General features: G+C 35.4%; 1 protein-coding gene across 10 annotated transcripts in view; it reads left to right on the plus strand.

Annotated features, from left to right (window-relative positions):
• Positions 1-18,092, plus strand: part of NAV3 (neuron navigator 3) — a 770,226-nt gene that overhangs the window by 511,802 nt on the left and 240,332 nt on the right. For all 10 annotated transcript variants that reach the window (XM_033117411.1, XM_033117412.1, XM_033117414.1 and 7 more), the window contains 2 exons: positions 17,183-17,300; positions 17,928-17,980. In XM_033117411.1, coding sequence (XP_032973302.1) covers positions 17,183-17,300; positions 17,928-17,980 — 171 coding nt within the window. The remainder of the gene's footprint in view (positions 1-17,182; positions 17,301-17,927; positions 17,981-18,092) is intronic.

Genomic DNA, 18,092 nt, shown 5'->3' on the forward strand with positions numbered 1-18,092 from the left:
ATTTGGAATTGTAGAGATTAATAAATGTTCTTCTGTTAAGTCCACACCAACTGTGAAATAGTTGATGGAGTCATAGACATGAAGATCAAAATCTCATTTTTCATATTGTTGGAACTGTTAGAGAATTGTAGCCATGTGGCAGCAATGTACTTTATAATCCTGTGCCCCAGAATTAGCCTAATGTACCCAGTTATAGACATGGGCAGCCTGGAATAACCAACAAATTGTGATTATCATTAACCCAAATATATGAGAGCCAAAAATCAATGCTGATAAGAGCTGTAGCTTATCAACTGACTTGGGAAAGATTGTCTAGCAATAAGTGTTGGGTTTCATATGTTTTCCTCACAGCTAAATCCCTTGGTGTTAACATGAACATTCGAATACGAAAAGATTAAAACTCTACTGGAAAACATAGGGTTAAAGTGGCATATTCTTAAAGAAAGCTGTTATTTTAAGGATGTATAAGGGCAATACAAGGACAAGCAGCTTGAAAAATTGTAATGTTACCCTCTTTGTGGTTTATTCCAACAGAGAAGATAGTATGATATTTTTGAAAACGCATGAGGACTGAAGAGAAAGAAGCGATTTCAAACCCGGCTGTGTTACTGGCATTTATTGACTGTGGGCAAATTGGGGAACGGATTTTATTCTCAATTGTCTTCTATGTAAAATGAATGTAACAGTGCCCACCCATTTTATACGGTCCTTTGGAGGATAAATGAAATAATACCTGTAAAGTGCCCAGCCACGGTAGTAAATATCTTCGTGGGAACTATTGCAATTAGACCAAAGCTCTAATTCTGAGTTTTGTGTCAGTGAACTTTGAGTTCGACAGCTTCTGGTCATTTGTGTAAAAGAAGCTACTGATTCTGTCAGCCCTGAAGACACTCCTTAATCCAGCCATTAGTTCCAATTGCCTGCTATCCCTGAAGATGCCAGAATAGCTGCCCTGGGATAGATCCCTGCCTCGGTATTTTAAAACCTCTGAGCTGTGAACTACTGCTTTACATTCAATCTCCTAATTGCTTTTCTGGTCACTAGGATCTTGTGAATATCCTGGATCTTTTCTGAACCCTGATCTTTTAGTTATTGACCTACCTCCTTCTGGGAAAATTCCTCACCAGAGTTTGTTCCGACGTTTGCAGTTGCCATGTGCCGCCCCCTGCCTTTGTTGTCCTACAAAAGTGTTGGTCTCACTTTCTGAACCTGAACAGGCCACTCCGAAGTGGTTTGCCCTTGCAGCCCATGTGCCAGATGCCCTTACCTTTGTCCAGCTTCTCTTGTCCCCTTGACTTGTGTTTCTCAACCTATTTGTGGTCCCCAAACCCTCCTATTACCCATGGCGTTCTCTATTGGAATGATAAATAATAATCAGCGTTCATATTATTGATTAGAATCCAAAGCCTCATTGCACCTTTTTTTCCCTAGAAGACCAAAAAAGGTTCTTTATAATTTTCTTAGAATACCTGTAAGATAATGCTTTGAAATAAATTTTAATTATATAAAAATACATTATAGAAAATTTTTAGAAAAAAATATATAAATCTAATCACTCTAATTACAGATACTGTTCTGTCCTGCATTTGCTTCTTGTATCTTTGTATGTATATCTCAAGATTGTTTTATATTCTACTTTGTTTTTGCATCATACTTTTTTATTTTGCTATACAAGTATCATAATTTCTATTTTTCATGCCTACTTAATATTTCATAGGGTGATAAACAATATTTAATAAAAAGTTCCCTATTATTGGATATTTATTTCTGATTTTAAATACTATAATATTATAGGTGACCATTTCTTGGCACATAAATGCACATAAAAAAGAGAATAAAGGAATGTCACAGAGGTATATAGCAAGCCTAGAGCCACTTTGAGTAATGAAAAAATATCTTTTCTATTACTCCAAAATTCTACCACCTAGATTTTGATAGTGAAGAATTTCGAATTTTAAAAACCGATGCTTAAGTTTTTACATACTTTATAGTCACAAAATTTAATTTCACACACACACAAATAACACAGCTAAAATAGAAGAGAGGCACTTTATGGATTTAAAAATTGATCATCTTCCAAAAGTTTAAAAATGTGTTTTACTAAAATTTGGAACTGCCGTTGCCATAGCAACCATGTCATAAATGACAGTTTATGGCAGTGCACTTAAACAGTGCACGTAAACCCATATTACCTCTTCTGTAAGTCTGTAAATTAGGCCTATGATTATAACACCTACACTATTCAACTGAAAAGATTAATGTGAGGAACAAATGAGATGACTCATTTGTAAATTGTAAAGTAAAATTAGGATATTAGATATATTTAATACTTAGTTCTGTTTTTATCATTATTTATTGAAAAAAAAATCCCAAAATGATATACTTATTTCCAAGGATCACAGATGTGCAAATTTGACCAATGTATGCTTCCAGCCCCATCCCAGGAGCAGTAGAGAGTCCTCTGAGAGTCCCAGCTCAGAGCTTCAGAAGGAGGAGAGTTCCCAGTGACGAAGAGATCATAATAAGTATTAAACAGATATATATTAAATGAGTTAATGAAAATATATCAGGAATGAAGAGGATGTCCTTGGTAAGGTTCATGGGTCCAAGACAATGGTCTCTGCAAGGGAAACGCAAATATCGCTAAGGGATGTTAGTCTTCTATTGAACTTGTAATTGAATCTTGGACATAAGAGAGTTATTCTGTGAAGAATCTTTGGCTGCAAGGAGAGTGTCTCTATGATTTAAATCAACACCAGCATGTAACAAACTCCTAGATTTCAGTGGCTCAGCACAGTAGTTGTTTATTTCTCACTCACACAGTCCAAGGTGTTTCCTGGTTTTTGGATGTAGAGCTGCAATGCTCTGTTTTAGACAGTCACTCGAGAACTCATAATGGTGAAAGCTCTGCCATTTTCATTATATGGCTTCCATGTATTCCCAGCTGCCCTGAGTGCAAAAAGGATGGAGAATATGGTATGGAATATATTTATGCACCAGGCTTGGAAGAAATTCACATCATTTTCACTCACATTCCATTGGTGAGAAGTAGTCTATATTTCCCCACCTAAACATAAGAAAAGGATAGCAAGAAATGAAGTCCCTGTGTGAGAATTTGCTTGCCAGAGGATATTCTATGCTATGGAAGGTAGAGCACCAATTTTGGCAAACCACAGCTAAAATGTGATAGGTTCTCTGACGTGGGGTTGGAGTAGGGGACTTCTAGTATTGAAGCAGCTGGAAGTGTATCCCTGGTTGGATCAACTCTTCCTAAAAAGTAAGGAGTAGTTGTACACTCATCCATTGTCAATATACATAGCTGATTTATACAAGATTAGACAATTAAATTTGCAAACTCATCCTAGAAAAAGTGCTACATACCTCATTGCTGAATATCACTATGGTCACCTTCTAAGTACTCCACTTGGGAAACTATGAACTGATGCCAGCATCTAGTCTACCCTTTGAAGCAATTTTGGAACTTTTTTTCTGGAATGGCCATCAGAGCTGTCATCGTATTACCTTTGATGTCTTGAATGTCATCAAAATGTCTCCCTTTCAATATTTCCTTTATCTTCGGGTAAAGAAAGAAGCCATTGGTGGCCAGGTCAGGTGAGTAGGAAGGGTGTTCCAATACAGTTACTGTTTACTGGCTAAAAATTCCCTCACAGACAGTGCCGTGTGGGCCGGTGCATTGTTGTGATGTAAGAGCCATGAATTGTTGGCAAAACGTTCAGGTTGTCTAACTTTTTCATGCAGCCTTTTCAGCACTTCCAAATAGTAAACTTGGTTAACTGTTTGTCCTTTTGGTGCAAATTCATAATGAAGAATCCCTCTGATATATATAAAAAAAAAAGGTTAGCAACATCGTTGCAACAGGTTCACAAACTTAATTGTCATACCTTCGTGTGTGTGTGTGTGTGTGTGTGTGTGTGTATGTGTATACCCTTCCTTGCAATAGACTAGATAATAGATCAGATATGGACTGAGAAGAAATTTGAGATAAGGATATTTTATGGAAATAAATAAGTTTCTATGTCTCATTAAGGCAATTAAAAAATAAAAGTCAGTCAATCTCAATATTCATGTGCGATAGGTATTTGAAATTTTTGCATGTTTGTACTGGGATAATATGTTTTTAAATGTAATTTATAGGTAGCATGTTTCATTAATTACAATAATAATGGCTTATTATGTATAATACAACTTGCTTTTGCAAATATTTTCTATTATAGTTAATCCCTCATTAATACTGTGAAATAGGCAGGGCAGATAAAAATACAATCTTTGCTGTAAAGAAGAGGAAACTCAAGGTCTGGTAGTAGTAAGTGGTGGGACTGGGAAAAGAGCCCAGAATTTCTGACTTCAGGATCCACTTCTGACAACCTTCAAAAATTTTACTGTATTTCTTTTCTTAGAGGGTTTGGGGATTGGAGAACAACATCAATTGAAATCGGTCTTTCTGCCTAGTGAGAAATTTTATTTCCTGAGTCTTCCGTGGTTCACATAACTCTTCACATACCTCTTGAAGAATGATTTTATTCACGGGGATAGGTTTATAAGGAAACAGACTATAAAATTTGGTTTGGAGGCTTGAAATTGAAAAATTGGCCAATTTAGAATCTTTGGTTTATATTTGCTACTTTGTATTTCTATATAAATATAGTATGAATTCATATAGTGAGCAGTCTGCATTTTTTGTGGGTTTTTCCCCATTTTTATTTTTCTGTTCCATTTTACTTAATGTGCAATAATTTATAAGAGATTCAAAGAGATCCTTAGCAATCTAGTAATTGGTTACATTTAAAATGAAAAGACTTCAGGACAGAATTGGAGATTTTTAAGGTAGCTATTAATATAATGACTTCTAAAGTCTTGACGCTCTTTTAGTAATCAAGAAACTTACGTGACTATTTGTACTTGCAGTGTGACAAAGCTGTCCAGTAGCAGCCACTATTGGTTAATGGTCTTGGAGTTATGTGGCTCTAGCCCCTACCCGTGGTGATTTGGAGCTATAGCATGTCACTGGAGAGAAAGTGCCTACAGGAAGCTGGTAAATTGTGTCGGGTGGAGTATATATTGGATTCATTAAAGTGTCCTTAGCAAACAGCAAACTAGACAGCAGATCTCACCATGTGTCATATATATATATATATATATATATATATATATATATAATATATTATATATATAATATATAATTATATATATTATATATAATATATATAATTATAATACATATATAATTATATATATATTATAATTATATATATAATTATTACAATTTAGAATAACTTAAAAATATATTTATGAAAATAGAATGTGCTCTAGTGGGGGTCAGCAAAATCTTCCAAATACTGTTGTGATTGCCAAGAGTTCATATAATAAAAAGGGAAGAAAAATGTCAAGAACACAAATAATTTGAAAAGTCTCTTTGTTTCCCCAGAGCTTTCACTCCTACTGCCTATCATATGGACATATTAGTAGCCCTAGGGTGCTGCACTTTTATTTCCATTAATTTCCACTGCTGCTTTTTAGCACAGCAGGAAGTATGTTTTTCCTCAGCTTCCAAGTTCTGTGTTTACCTAAGTAAATGTACACCATCCCTTGTCCACCCTTTTTTGAATAAATAAGTAAATGATTTTCCGTCTTGAAAAAATTTTGAAAGAGATGCCTAACTTTATCATTAATAATTTAAAAGATTTAATACATAGGGATTTTAGCTTTCTCCCAGACAGAAGTGCTGGCAGAATCCATTATTTCTCTGTTGAGCCCTCCACCCTCCTGGGGTGCAGACCCAGGTGGCTGCAATAGCTGAGTCTCCATCAACCTGGCTAACACCGTTCACCTTACCCTGGTATTCCCTCAGACCCCACTCTTTCCAATTTGTGGATCCAGCCAAGCCACTTCCAGTGGCTTTTCCATACAAATGGCCTGTCTTGGTTCATGCTGTAGACTTTCCTAAAATGTCACAAACCCCACACTAACAGCATCTGGCCTACGCATGCCCCATATGTCATGCTGAGAGAACTCAAGCTCAGCACTAGCAGCACCAGCCTAGGTTCCCAGCTTGACCTCTCCCAGAAAACCCCAAGCCCAGCATGTGTGGCTACCATCTGCAGATTGCTTTGTGACCCAGGCCAGGAAGCCCTTGGCAGGGCATAGGCAATAGCTGAACTTGGCCTGCAGCTGGCGCCTCACAGGAGGCCCCAGGGCTAGCATGCCCAGTGGCCAGCTTCAGACCGAGCCAGAGCATTACCTGGCCACCTCCAAGGACAACTCACCCAAAGGACAGACTGAGCAAGCACCAGAGCCCTGCTGAAGTGAATCTTGCTCTGTAGCGTCAGTCCCTACACAACAGCTCTTCCATTGTCGTCATGGCCAGTCCTCACAACCAACCAGCCTTAGGGTCAATCCCTCCCATTGATGTGCAAATAGCAACCAAGTCTCAATTACAATAATAGAGCATATGCAACCCACACAAGAGGCATACCTGCAGCACCTGGCTCAGGTGACCAGGGAAACTGTACCAATGGACCCCAAAAGACACCTTAATGCATAAGGCCACTATACTAAGAACAGGAGACATAGTAGCTCTATCTAATACATAGAAACAAAAACAGGGAGACAACCAAAATGAGGAGACAAAGAAACATGTCTCAAATGAAAGAACAGAACAATGCTCCAGAAAAAGAACTAAATAAAATGGAGTCAAGCTATCTACCAGATTCAGAGTTCAACCCTGGTTATACAGATGCTCAATTAACTTAGAAGAGTAGATGAACTCAGTGAGAAATTTAACAAAGAGATAGAAAACATAAAAATGGAGATTGAAAACATAAAAAAAGAACCAGTCAGAAATGAAGAAAACAACAACTGAAATAAAGAATATATTACAAGGAATCAGCAGTTTATTCAGTGAAGCGGAGGATCGAATCAGCAATTTAGAAGTTAAGGTAACAGAAACACTCAATCAGAACAGTAAAAAGAAAAAAAAAGAATCCAAAAAAAATGAGGACAGTTTAATGGGCCTCTGGGACAACATCCACCATACCAATATTCACATCATAAGGGTACCAGAAGGAGAAGAGCGAGAGCAAGGAATTGAAAACCTCTTTGAAGAAATAATGACAGAAAAATTTCCTAACCTGGTGAAGGAAATAGGCATACAAGCCCAGAAGTGCAGAGAGTCCTAAATAAGATGAACCCAAAGAAGCCCACACCAAGCACATCATAGTTAAAACACCAAAGGTTAAAGACAAAGAGAGGATCTTAAAAGCAGCCAGAGAAAAACAGTTAGTTACCTACAAGGGAGCTCCCATAAAACTGTCAGCTTATTTCTCAACAGAAACTTTGCAGGCCAGAAGGACTGTATGAAATATTCAAAGTGATGAAAAGCAAGGACCAATAACTAAGATCAGTCTACCCAGCAAAGCTATCATTTAGAATTGAAGGACAAATAAAGAGCTTTCCAGACAAGAAAAAGCTAAAGGAGTTCATCACCATCAAACCAGTATTACAAGGAATTATAAGGTGACTTGTTTTAATAAGAAGAAGAAAAAAGAAAGGTAATAAATATGAATAATAAAATGGCAGTAGCTACATATCTATCCACTCTAAATGTAAATGGATTAAATGGATTACTCTAAATGTAAATAGATTAAATGCTCCAATCAAAAGATATGGTGGCTCAATGGATAAGAAGATAAGACCCTTACACATGATGCCTACAAGAGACTCACTTCATATCAAAAGATACACACAGACTGAAAGTAAAGGGATAGCAGAAGATACTTCATGATAATGGAAATGAAAAAAAAAAAGGCTAGGGTTGCAGTACTTATACGAGACAAAATGGACTTTAAAACAAAGGCTATAACAAGAGACAAAGCCTCTAGCAATCCCACTTCTGGGTATTCAAAGAAACACAAAAGACTACTTCGAAGGGATGTGTGCATCCATATGTTCATTGCAGCATTACTTAGAATAGCTAAGATATGGAGGCAACCTGGGAGTCCATCAGTTGGTGAATGGATTAAAAAAGAGGTGGTACATATATACAATGGAATATTACTCAGCCATAAAAAAGCAATGAAATCTTGTTATCTGCAACAATATGGATGGACCTGGAGGGTATTGTGCTGAGTGGAGTAAGTCAGACAGAAAAAGACAAATGTCATATAATTTCACTTATATGTGGAGTCTAAATAACAAAATAAACAAACAAAACAGAAACAAACTCATAGATACAGAGAACATTTTGATGGTTTCCAGCTGGGAAGGGGCTTGGAGGGTGGGTGAAAAAGAAGGGATTAAGAAGGCTACAATGGTAGTTGCAAAATAGTCATGGGATGTAAAGTATCACAGGTGTAAAGTATAGCATGAGGAATACAGTCAATAATATTGTAATGACTATGCATGGTGTCAAATGGGTACTGGATTTATTGGGGTGATCACTTCATGAGTTATATAAATGTCTAGTTACTTGCTATGTACCTGAAACTAAAATAATATTGTATATCAACTGCAATTGCAAAATAAAACAACTATGAAAGAATAAAAAATAAAATAAAGCATAGAAATGAATAGTTTGCAGAGAGCATGTATAATCAGTGTGTTTGTGGCCTCAGTGTGTTTTTCTTGGTAGCAAAAGTTTAGGAAATAAGGGTAAATACTATATTAATATTTTGTTATGAGTCTTTTGTTACCTTTCCCTTACATTGTAATAACGTTCTCTTTAAATTGAAATACGGTTTAAAGCTCTAGAAATAAAACTGTTTTTTATTTGTGAACAACATTATTCTTATGCCAGTGGTTCTTATATACTAGTTAACATACATCAGAATTCTTTGGAAGGCTTGTTGAAACTCAAACTACAGGCTCCACTTCCAGAGGTTCTGAGTCAGTAGATCTGGGTTGAGGACTGATAATATGCATTTCTAACAAGTTCCCAAATGGCTTAGATGGTATTAGTCCAGGAAGCATACTTTGAGAACTGCTCATTTACATTAATGTTTTTATCAGTCAATTCATCACTGCTAATTATTGATATGTAAGTGGTAAAACCCAGGTCAGAAGCTTACAAACTGAAATGCTAGGACTTATACATGTGTATTCTCTCTTTGTGTTTCGACATTATTTTCTCCTTTTTAAAATTTAATTTAATTTTATTATTAGTTTCAGGTGTACAAAATAACATAATGATTAGACATTTACACCCCTCACAAAGTGATAATAAGTCTACTAGCCATCTGACACTGTACATACCATTACTGTACCATTGACTATATTCCCTGTGCTGTACTTTACATCCTGTGACTGTTATATATATATTACACAATAGTTATATACATATATGTATATATGATATATATCTCTATATATGATATATATATGATATATATAGTTACATATAGTTATATATAGTTATAGTTGACATTCAGTATTATTTTATATTAGTTTCAGGTGTCCAGAGCAGTGTTTAGGCATTTATATAATCCATGAAGTGATTCCCCTGATAACTCCAGTACCCATCTGATACACTACATAGTCTTTACAACATTATTGATTATACTCCCCTACTGTATTTCACATCCCCATGACTATTTTGTGACTACCAATTTGTACTGTCTAATCCCTTTACCTTCTCCGCCAACCCCAACCCCCCACCCATCTAGCAACCATCGGTTTGTTATTTGTGCCTATGACTCTATTTCTGTATTGTTTGCTTGTTTATTCTGTTCTTTAGATTCCACATATAAGTGCCATCATATGGTATTTGTCTTTCTCAGTCTGACTTATTTCACTTAGCATAATATCCTCTAGGTCCATCTATGTTGTTGCAAATGGTAAGATCTCATTGTTTTTTATGGCAGAGTAGTACTTCAGTGTATAAATGTACCACAATTTCTTTATCCAATCGTCTGTTGATGGGCATTTTGGTTGTTTCCATATCTTGGCTATTGTGAATAGTGCTGCATTAAACATACAGGTGCATATATTTTTTTGAGTTACTGTTTTGCATTTCTTTGAAAAAATAGCCAGGAATGGAATTGCTAGGTCATAAGGTAGTTCTATTTCTAGTTTTCTGAGGAACCTCCATACTGTTTTCTATAGTGGCTGTACCAATTTGCAATCGCACCAACAGTGCATGACGGTTCCCTTTTCTCCACATCTGCATTAACTCTTGTTGATTTATTGATGATAGCCATTCTGACAGAAGTGAAGTGGTATCTCATTGTGGTTTTTATTTGCATTTTTCTGATGATTAGTGACATTGAACATCTTCCCATATGTCTATTGGCCATGCGTATGACCTCTTTGGAGAAATGTCAGTTTATGTCCTTTGACGAATTTTTAATTGGATTTTTTTTTGTTTTTTGGGTTTTTTTTTTTTTAGTGTAGAGTTAGTTATATGAGTTTTTTTAAATAAATTTTGGATATTACGCCTTATCAGATGTATCATTGGCAAATGCATTTTCCCATCCAGTAGGATGTCTTTTTGTTTTGTTGATGGCTTCCGTTGCTGTGAAAAAACTTTATAGTTTGATGTAGTCCCATTTGTTTATTTTTTTCTTTTGTTTCTCTTGCCGGAGGAGATATATCAGTAAAAATATTACTAAGGGTACTGTCTGCTAATTTACTTCCTGTATTTTCTTCTAGGAGTTTTATGGTTTTGGATCTTACATTTGAGTCTTTAATCTTAACATTATTTTCTCATACATATTTTCTGCCATATTATTTGGTCTTTGAAAGATGGTTGCTAATATTTACCTTAACTTTATTTGCTCTATTTACATCAATTATCAGATTGAGATAAAAAGAAGGTAATAGAATCTCAAATGTCATGCTTTTTCTCCTAGAAAAGTTCTCTTAAATGTATTCCTAAAATACTTTTGATACAGTTTAATATGCAGATTTTAGTTCATGTTTTCACCTGCATTATTATAATTTTGCGTTCTGTTAGGATGGATTCCCCATAGCATACTCTATAGTTGCCAGATGTTGTAGCAGTCAAATAAAGGACTTTTCCCCCTATTTTGAGATGGATGTCAGATGCAATAGAAATAACTACAGGAAGCTGGAATTCGGGATGGCTCATAAATGAAATATTTCCTTTCGGGTGGACTAGAAGTGCAGATTCTGAGCCAAAAAAATCTGGATTCTATGCAGTACTTACTGGTGTGACCTGGAGAAAATACTTCACCTCTTTATTTCAAGATTCTCATCTCTAAAATGGAATAATAGTATCTTCTTACAGAGCTTGGAGGATTGAATGAGTTACACCATTTATGGTATTTAAAACAGTGTCTTACTCTTAACACTATTATTAGTAGACACTACGTCTTGGAGAAAGAATGCTATATAGCCGCCTTTTTTTTTTTCATGCTGCTGGTAGCAGTGGAAATTCAATTGAAGTTAAGTGAAAGAAAATTTAAATTAGTACCAGAATTGTGCTGTATAATTACATCTAACTCTTTTTTCAAAAGTTTACAAAATGCCATAGTCTCTAGACAAAAAGATTATTAATAGGCACCATGCATTTAGGATGAAAGAATGGTTCTTCATTATATATTTAATTTCTGACACAATATTTGATGGATTGTCCACATTAATGATGAAATTGCCCAGGGTGATTATAAGGTTAGAGGGGAAAACACTGACTCTGGAAACAAAGTATTCAGTACATTTGGAGTGGCAAGATGAATTAGAGAGCGACATATATGGCTTTAAATGAATGCTGAGGAGTCTTCAGAAGAGTGTGGGGAGTGATGATTTGGATACAGAATTAAGTAGCTAGAATGCCACCTGATAGGCAAGATGGGGGAGAGATTAGACAGTCATCATTGCACAGAACACCTGGTGTGTTCCCAAAATTGGCTCACCTGTTTCCTATCCCCTCCTTCCTTTCCTCCTTGGGACACACCATATATGAGGTCGGACTCATATAGTTTGCGAACTCATCCTAGGAAAAGTGCTACATACCTCAGCTGAAAATCACTATGGTCACCTTCATAGTACTTCCTTGGGAAGCTATGCACCCACACCAGTGCCTAGTCCACCCTTCAAAGCAATTTTGGAACTCTTTTTCTGGAATGGCCATCAGAGCTGTCGTCCTACTATTACCCTTGATGTCCTGAATGTCATCAAAATGTCTTCCTTTCAATATTTCCTTTATCTTTGGGTAAAGAAAGAAGCCATTGGTGGCCAAGTCAGGTGAGTAGGGAGGGTGTTCCAATACAGTGATTTGTTTACTGTCTAAAAACTCCCTCAGACAGTGCCATGTGGGCTGGTGCATTGTTGTGATGCAAGAGCCATGAATGGTTTGTGAAAAGTTCAGGTCGTTTAACTTTGTCACCCAGCCTTTTCAACACTTCCAAACAGTAAATTCGATTAACTGTTTGTCCAGGTGGCACAAATTTGTAATGAATAATCCCTCTGATATCAAGAAGGATTAGCAACATTGTTGAAACAAGTCCGTGAATTTAACTGTCAGACCTCGTATGCATTATCCTTTTTGAAGTTGCCCATGGTACCCAGTGCAGCACTACTCGTCAGTGTTGGATGCTTTAATTTTATTATGCCACAGTTTGTATTAGGACCTTAGTTATGTTCTTTATGAAGAAACTACAGGTGAAAAAAATCAGCACATACTGTACTCAGTACAGTAAACCCTATCCTTTTCCTTTCAGCTTACATTTATTTCTATTCATGTAAAAATTTCCCATCCCTAATATGAAAATAGAGAGATAACATTGCATTCCAAGGTGAGATTTTTGACTAAAAATTTCAAAAGATAAGTGCAGTTGTATATAAAAATATCAATATAATTTCAGTTATTAAGTGAAAGGCATATTCCAAAATTATTAATTCATTCAATCCTCACAATAATCCCTTTAGTAGATAATACTATTATGGCCATTTTACAGATGAGAAAACTCTGTCACTGAGAGTAAATAAATGTTCAATTAATGGCCACATGGACAGTAAGTGGCAGAGCAGAAATTCCAGCAAGTAGAATGTTCCTCCAAGAATGCATGCTATTGCCTAATAGTCCCTAAAATTTATGCTGGTAAGTATGAAATATAAAATATGCCATCGTACCTTTGATTTTTGTCTTTAATTACTATAAGTGAATTATTATGTACACAATTGTGCTAGAAATTATAAGCAGCCCTTTGGTAAATGTAATCTCATTAATTCTTCTGAATTACCGAAATGTAATTATTACATGAGATGACATTTATATTAATAATATTGCAGTTTAAACAGTTGAGGAAAAATTGCTTCATATGTGTGGATGTAAATCATATTTAAAGCTTTCGCCATAACCTTGATGACTCAAATACTCATTGACTCTGGTACAGAAAATACTAAATATTGATTTATGATAAATTTGATATTGTTCTCAGTTATTTTAATTTCTTCATTAAAAAACTTGTAATTAATTCTTCATAATCCTATAAAATACATTACTACACATTTTGTAACTCATTTAACTGAGGCTAAGAGGTTAAATACTGTGATTATTTTTTTATGGAAATGAACCAAGGGCAATTTTGTAGTTCAGATCCAAAATCCAGACATTATGTCACCATTCTGTTGTATTTATTTGAACGGACTTAAATGACAGTTGACAAGGTGTTTGCATCCTCTCTCATCAGAATATTATAATAAGTTTATTGACGAGTTTTAAATAAATGTATATTCTACGTGACCTTTAAGACTGTCTCATTAAAAACACACCTCATATTTTCACTTTTTTAAATTATTTTTTTAAGATAGAAACATATATTTATATATAATATCCGAAATATATATTTATAAATTGCTTTGTAATCATTTTATGTCCTTATCTAGATTATAACATTCTTTTGAAAGGTGCTGCCTTACCTGAAGGGTCTCAGGTATCTTTTATATATGTTTAGTAGGAAGAATAGATCAAATAAAGCAGATAGGATTTATTTTTTAATGGAGATTTATTGTACATTGAATTTTGTAGTCCAAATTGGTTTTGTTGATAGCAACCAAAGTCAGAACTATCATCTGAGCAAAGTTCACATGTTAGAGATGCTGAACCAGTCAAAGCTCTTAGCCTTGGTATTCTGGTTGGGATTCCAGATTGTTTCGTGAGCTAAATCAGAGGCTTTCCCAACAAGGTCTTAAAACCAACCAGCTGGCTTCCCATTGGTTTTCTCACCTAAGTCCCAGGAGGGATTTGGATAGAGGCTAAGGCACTGTTGACATGCATTTGGAGAATGAAAATATTCTTGTTTTCATTTTTAACATAGTCCATTCTGTGTATATTTAAATAAATATTTTTTCCATAATTTAATGTCTTCATAAAACCAAATCTATGCAATATGGAGTTTTATGGAGGTGATATTTCGATGGAGGCATTATAATTCTGGATGAGAACACGACAGCCTTAAAATGAAATACATTCCTCTGAGTTTGGATGGTGGACAGACTTGTGGCTCAGTGAGTCAGAGACAGAAGGGGTCAGAAATGTGAGTTGTGTCAGAAGCAAAGAGTATAATTGCTTCAGTCTTCTATTGCCAATACTCTCAAATTTTTTAACTTCTGGCAGATGATAACTTGAGCAAATATTCGTTGGAAAGCCATCATAGCAAATAAAAACTAGATGCCATAATAATGATAATAACAGACGTTTCTTCAGGGCTAACTGTGACAGGACCTATACAAGCATTAGCTTATGAAAGTCAGACAATTAAGTTCGCGAACTTTCCACCATGCATTTACAAAAAGTTCACGAAGTTAATTGTCGTACTTTTTCGTATTTAGTCCTGACACAATCCTGTAATGTAAGAATGTACTTACATTCTGAGGAGCAGTCTGAGGTTTAGAAAGGATAAGTAACTTGTTCAAGGTTCCAGTGGTGGTAAGTGCTCTGCTGGCCCTCAAAGCCAGGCCTACCTGACTCTAAAACTCATGTTCTTCATCTCTATGGGGTTTTGGAAAGTCAATCAACTGGACCTTGTAACTTGCTGTCTATGGTACAGGCACAAATTAAGTCTGGCTCAACCTGAAATTTCTACTAGAAGGCCAAACAATTAATGTTATGCTTTGATTGATGTGTAGCTTAGGGGGAAGGACTCAATGTTTTAAATTCTAAGTAGTACAAATCCTTATACAAGTAAAACTTTACTATAATACAAGAATACAATCATAATTGAGAGAGATGGTCAAATAAAAGTGTATCTGGAAATCATGTGTTGGTTTTCTAATTCAGGAGAAAATGTACGAGTTATTTTTCTCACACTTTAATATCTTCAACATAAAGAATATCATGAACATGGACGAAGGAGATGTAATTTTGCTCTCAGATATATTTTTCTTATGCGACTGGATGCTTCCAATTATTTCTGTCTTTCAGGAAACTTAATTACTACCACATATGCATTAAGATACAACTTTATATTTTCCAAAATAAAGAAACACTCTCTTTTTCTTCTATGTTGTATTTTCAAATATTTGTACCTAGGATCCATTAAAAAATACTTAGCAGCCCCACTTTTAGGTGTTGGTCCTATAAAAATACTAGCATATGAATGTGCAAAGATAGACATTGAAAGATGTGTCTTACAAGTTTCTATGTAATGGAAACATTTAAACAAATTAAATATCTTTCAATGAAGGATTTATATTATGTTCAATTGAACATTAAAGACAGTGAGGAAAAATAAATGTGGAATGGTTTTAGAAGTGTTATTAAAATATTGTTACACAAAAAGTTGAAAAGGGAGAATGATATATAAAATTTGAGCCAAGTTTCATTAAAAATCCTATTGTGCACATGCGCGCGCGTGTGTGTGTGTGTGTGTGTGTGTGTGTGTGATATGATGCCATGTGGTGAAGTGTAAGGGCATAGAGAAGATTTTCAAAATATTCTAAATTATTCAGAAGTGGGTGGGGTTGCAAGTTGTGCGGAGGTTTTCACTTCTAATTTATTTTATTTTTTAAAAAAAGTGAATTGGTTTTGTTAGATATAAAAAAGCATTTTACAATTTGCTTGGCATTCAGTGCTCATGACTATAAAATACAACTTATCTTTCAGTCTAATGTATCCTATTTTCAGAATCTTGTTTTAATTATAAACTTAACAACTGTCTGTGATTTCTTATCCTCTCTGCCTTTCTGTGTCTCATACCCTCTGTGGGGAAGCCCTTCCCTTCACTTCTTATGTTCAGGTTGCTTTATGTTCCCAGTTCTAACTCCAGTGCTTCTATAACACATTTTTATGTGCGTGTTTCTTAGTCAGTTCCCCTCCTCAATTCTCATTTCAAATTTTGCATTCTTATACTATATTACATATCATAGTCTGTCTTGTAAAAAACTTACTAATATGTTTATATGAGCCACCCATGAAATTGAAGTCTTAACACTTTATTTCCTTTCAGTTGGATTATATTACTTTAGTAGGTGCTCCATAACATTTGAAAAACTACTAACATTTTATTTTTGTGAAATTTTTGAACAGTTTCAGCTTTTCCTTATATCATAATCTGTTGTGGAAGAGTCACCTAAACTCTATTTAAAATTGTCAACCTCTTCAATTCTGTATTGTCATTTGTATGTAATAACTGCATTTGCGTCCTCTATCTCTTATATAAACATATTTCAAGAGACTGAAATGGGAGATGACAGTCCAAATAAAATATCATAGGCATCTGCAATTATTTCATAAAATGATGCCAAAATACTGTCACATACAGTATCGCATGTGACAAATTTAATAAAGTCTTCTCAGAGAAACACAAATTTTTATAGTACGTTTTCTGTAGAAGTCAGTCCAGGTGGCTTCCTTCTACAAAGATATGCAGGATTATTTACAATATGATAGAGCCAGGGGAAAGAGAGTGAAATCCAAACTGATATGCAAACAGGAGTCATTTGGGAAGGAAGAGGTTTTGCTGTGTCACAAGTGACTGGTCCCTGGTTTTGAAAGAGAGTGAATCATCCCCCTTTGAAACAAGAGATAAGTGGGGGCAAAGAGCTGTTTAAAAATTATTTTACAACTATTTCCTTTTGAGCCATGACTTCTTAAGCTGGAATGTGATCCAGAATAGCTTCCCTTTGAATGCAACATTTGTCTTAAGCATTTTTATTATCTCTCTTATCCCTCATCCCATTTCACTTCTTCCCTCCCTCTGTTAAACAGATTTACACCGACTGGGCCAACCACTACCTAGCAAAATCGGGCCACAAGCGGCTGATCAAGGATTTGCAACAAGACATCGCAGACGGAGTACTGCTAGCCGAAATCATCCAGATCATCGGTAAGACCTGCCCTCAGAGAAACCATGAAAGTCTCTGCTCGCACCCCTTTTGGTAAAATACAGTTTAAGTGGAATTCATACAAACTCGGTCCATGTGTCTCTGAGATTCATGTAGCCCTCCCATGATTTAATTAAAAATGTTTATGTGAGAATGTTTGAAAAGGGCGTTTTGGCCATACTTTTAAATAGTTAGAACTGTATCTTTACATACACTGAATTGTCAGAAATGAACGCTTCATGAAACCATATGTCTCCCATGTGTGCATTTCATTAGCTGCAGCAACTCATATACTTGGAGATTCCTTGAAACTGTATCCTGATCCAGCAGTGACAATTGTGAAAGGTTTCATGTCAGCAGTCATTTGGCACAGGCAAAAGAATTAGCAGCAACTTCCTTCTCACTCACTCTCTCTTTTTTTTTGCCTGATTTGTGCATATGGAATTGGAGTCTGCTAACAAGTGTGTCCTCTTGTACAAGGCTTGGGAGACAGAGTGAATGGAGCAGGAGCATTTTGCTTAGTGTTTTTGTTTTGTTTTTTCTTAGTCTCCTTTTTTGTGTGTGTTTCACTTCATTGCTTAAGCATGTCATTCTTTTTTTCTCTCTTTTATTTTATTTCTTGGCTTTAGCAAATGAAAAAGTTGAAGATATCAATGGATGTCCTAGGAGTCAATCTCAGATGGTAAGAATCATATTTATTCTAAATATAATGCTTATCTTCACTTCCAGATTCAACTGCCTTTGTAAATGGACTAGAAAATTCTTTTGCATGACTTCCTGTTTGTTTAAGAAGC

This window comes from Rhinolophus ferrumequinum, chromosome 10 (genome assembly GCF_004115265.2).
Source record: "Rhinolophus ferrumequinum isolate MPI-CBG mRhiFer1 chromosome 10, mRhiFer1_v1.p, whole genome shotgun sequence".
In the NCBI taxonomy this organism is placed as follows: domain Eukaryota; kingdom Metazoa; phylum Chordata; class Mammalia; order Chiroptera; family Rhinolophidae; genus Rhinolophus; species Rhinolophus ferrumequinum.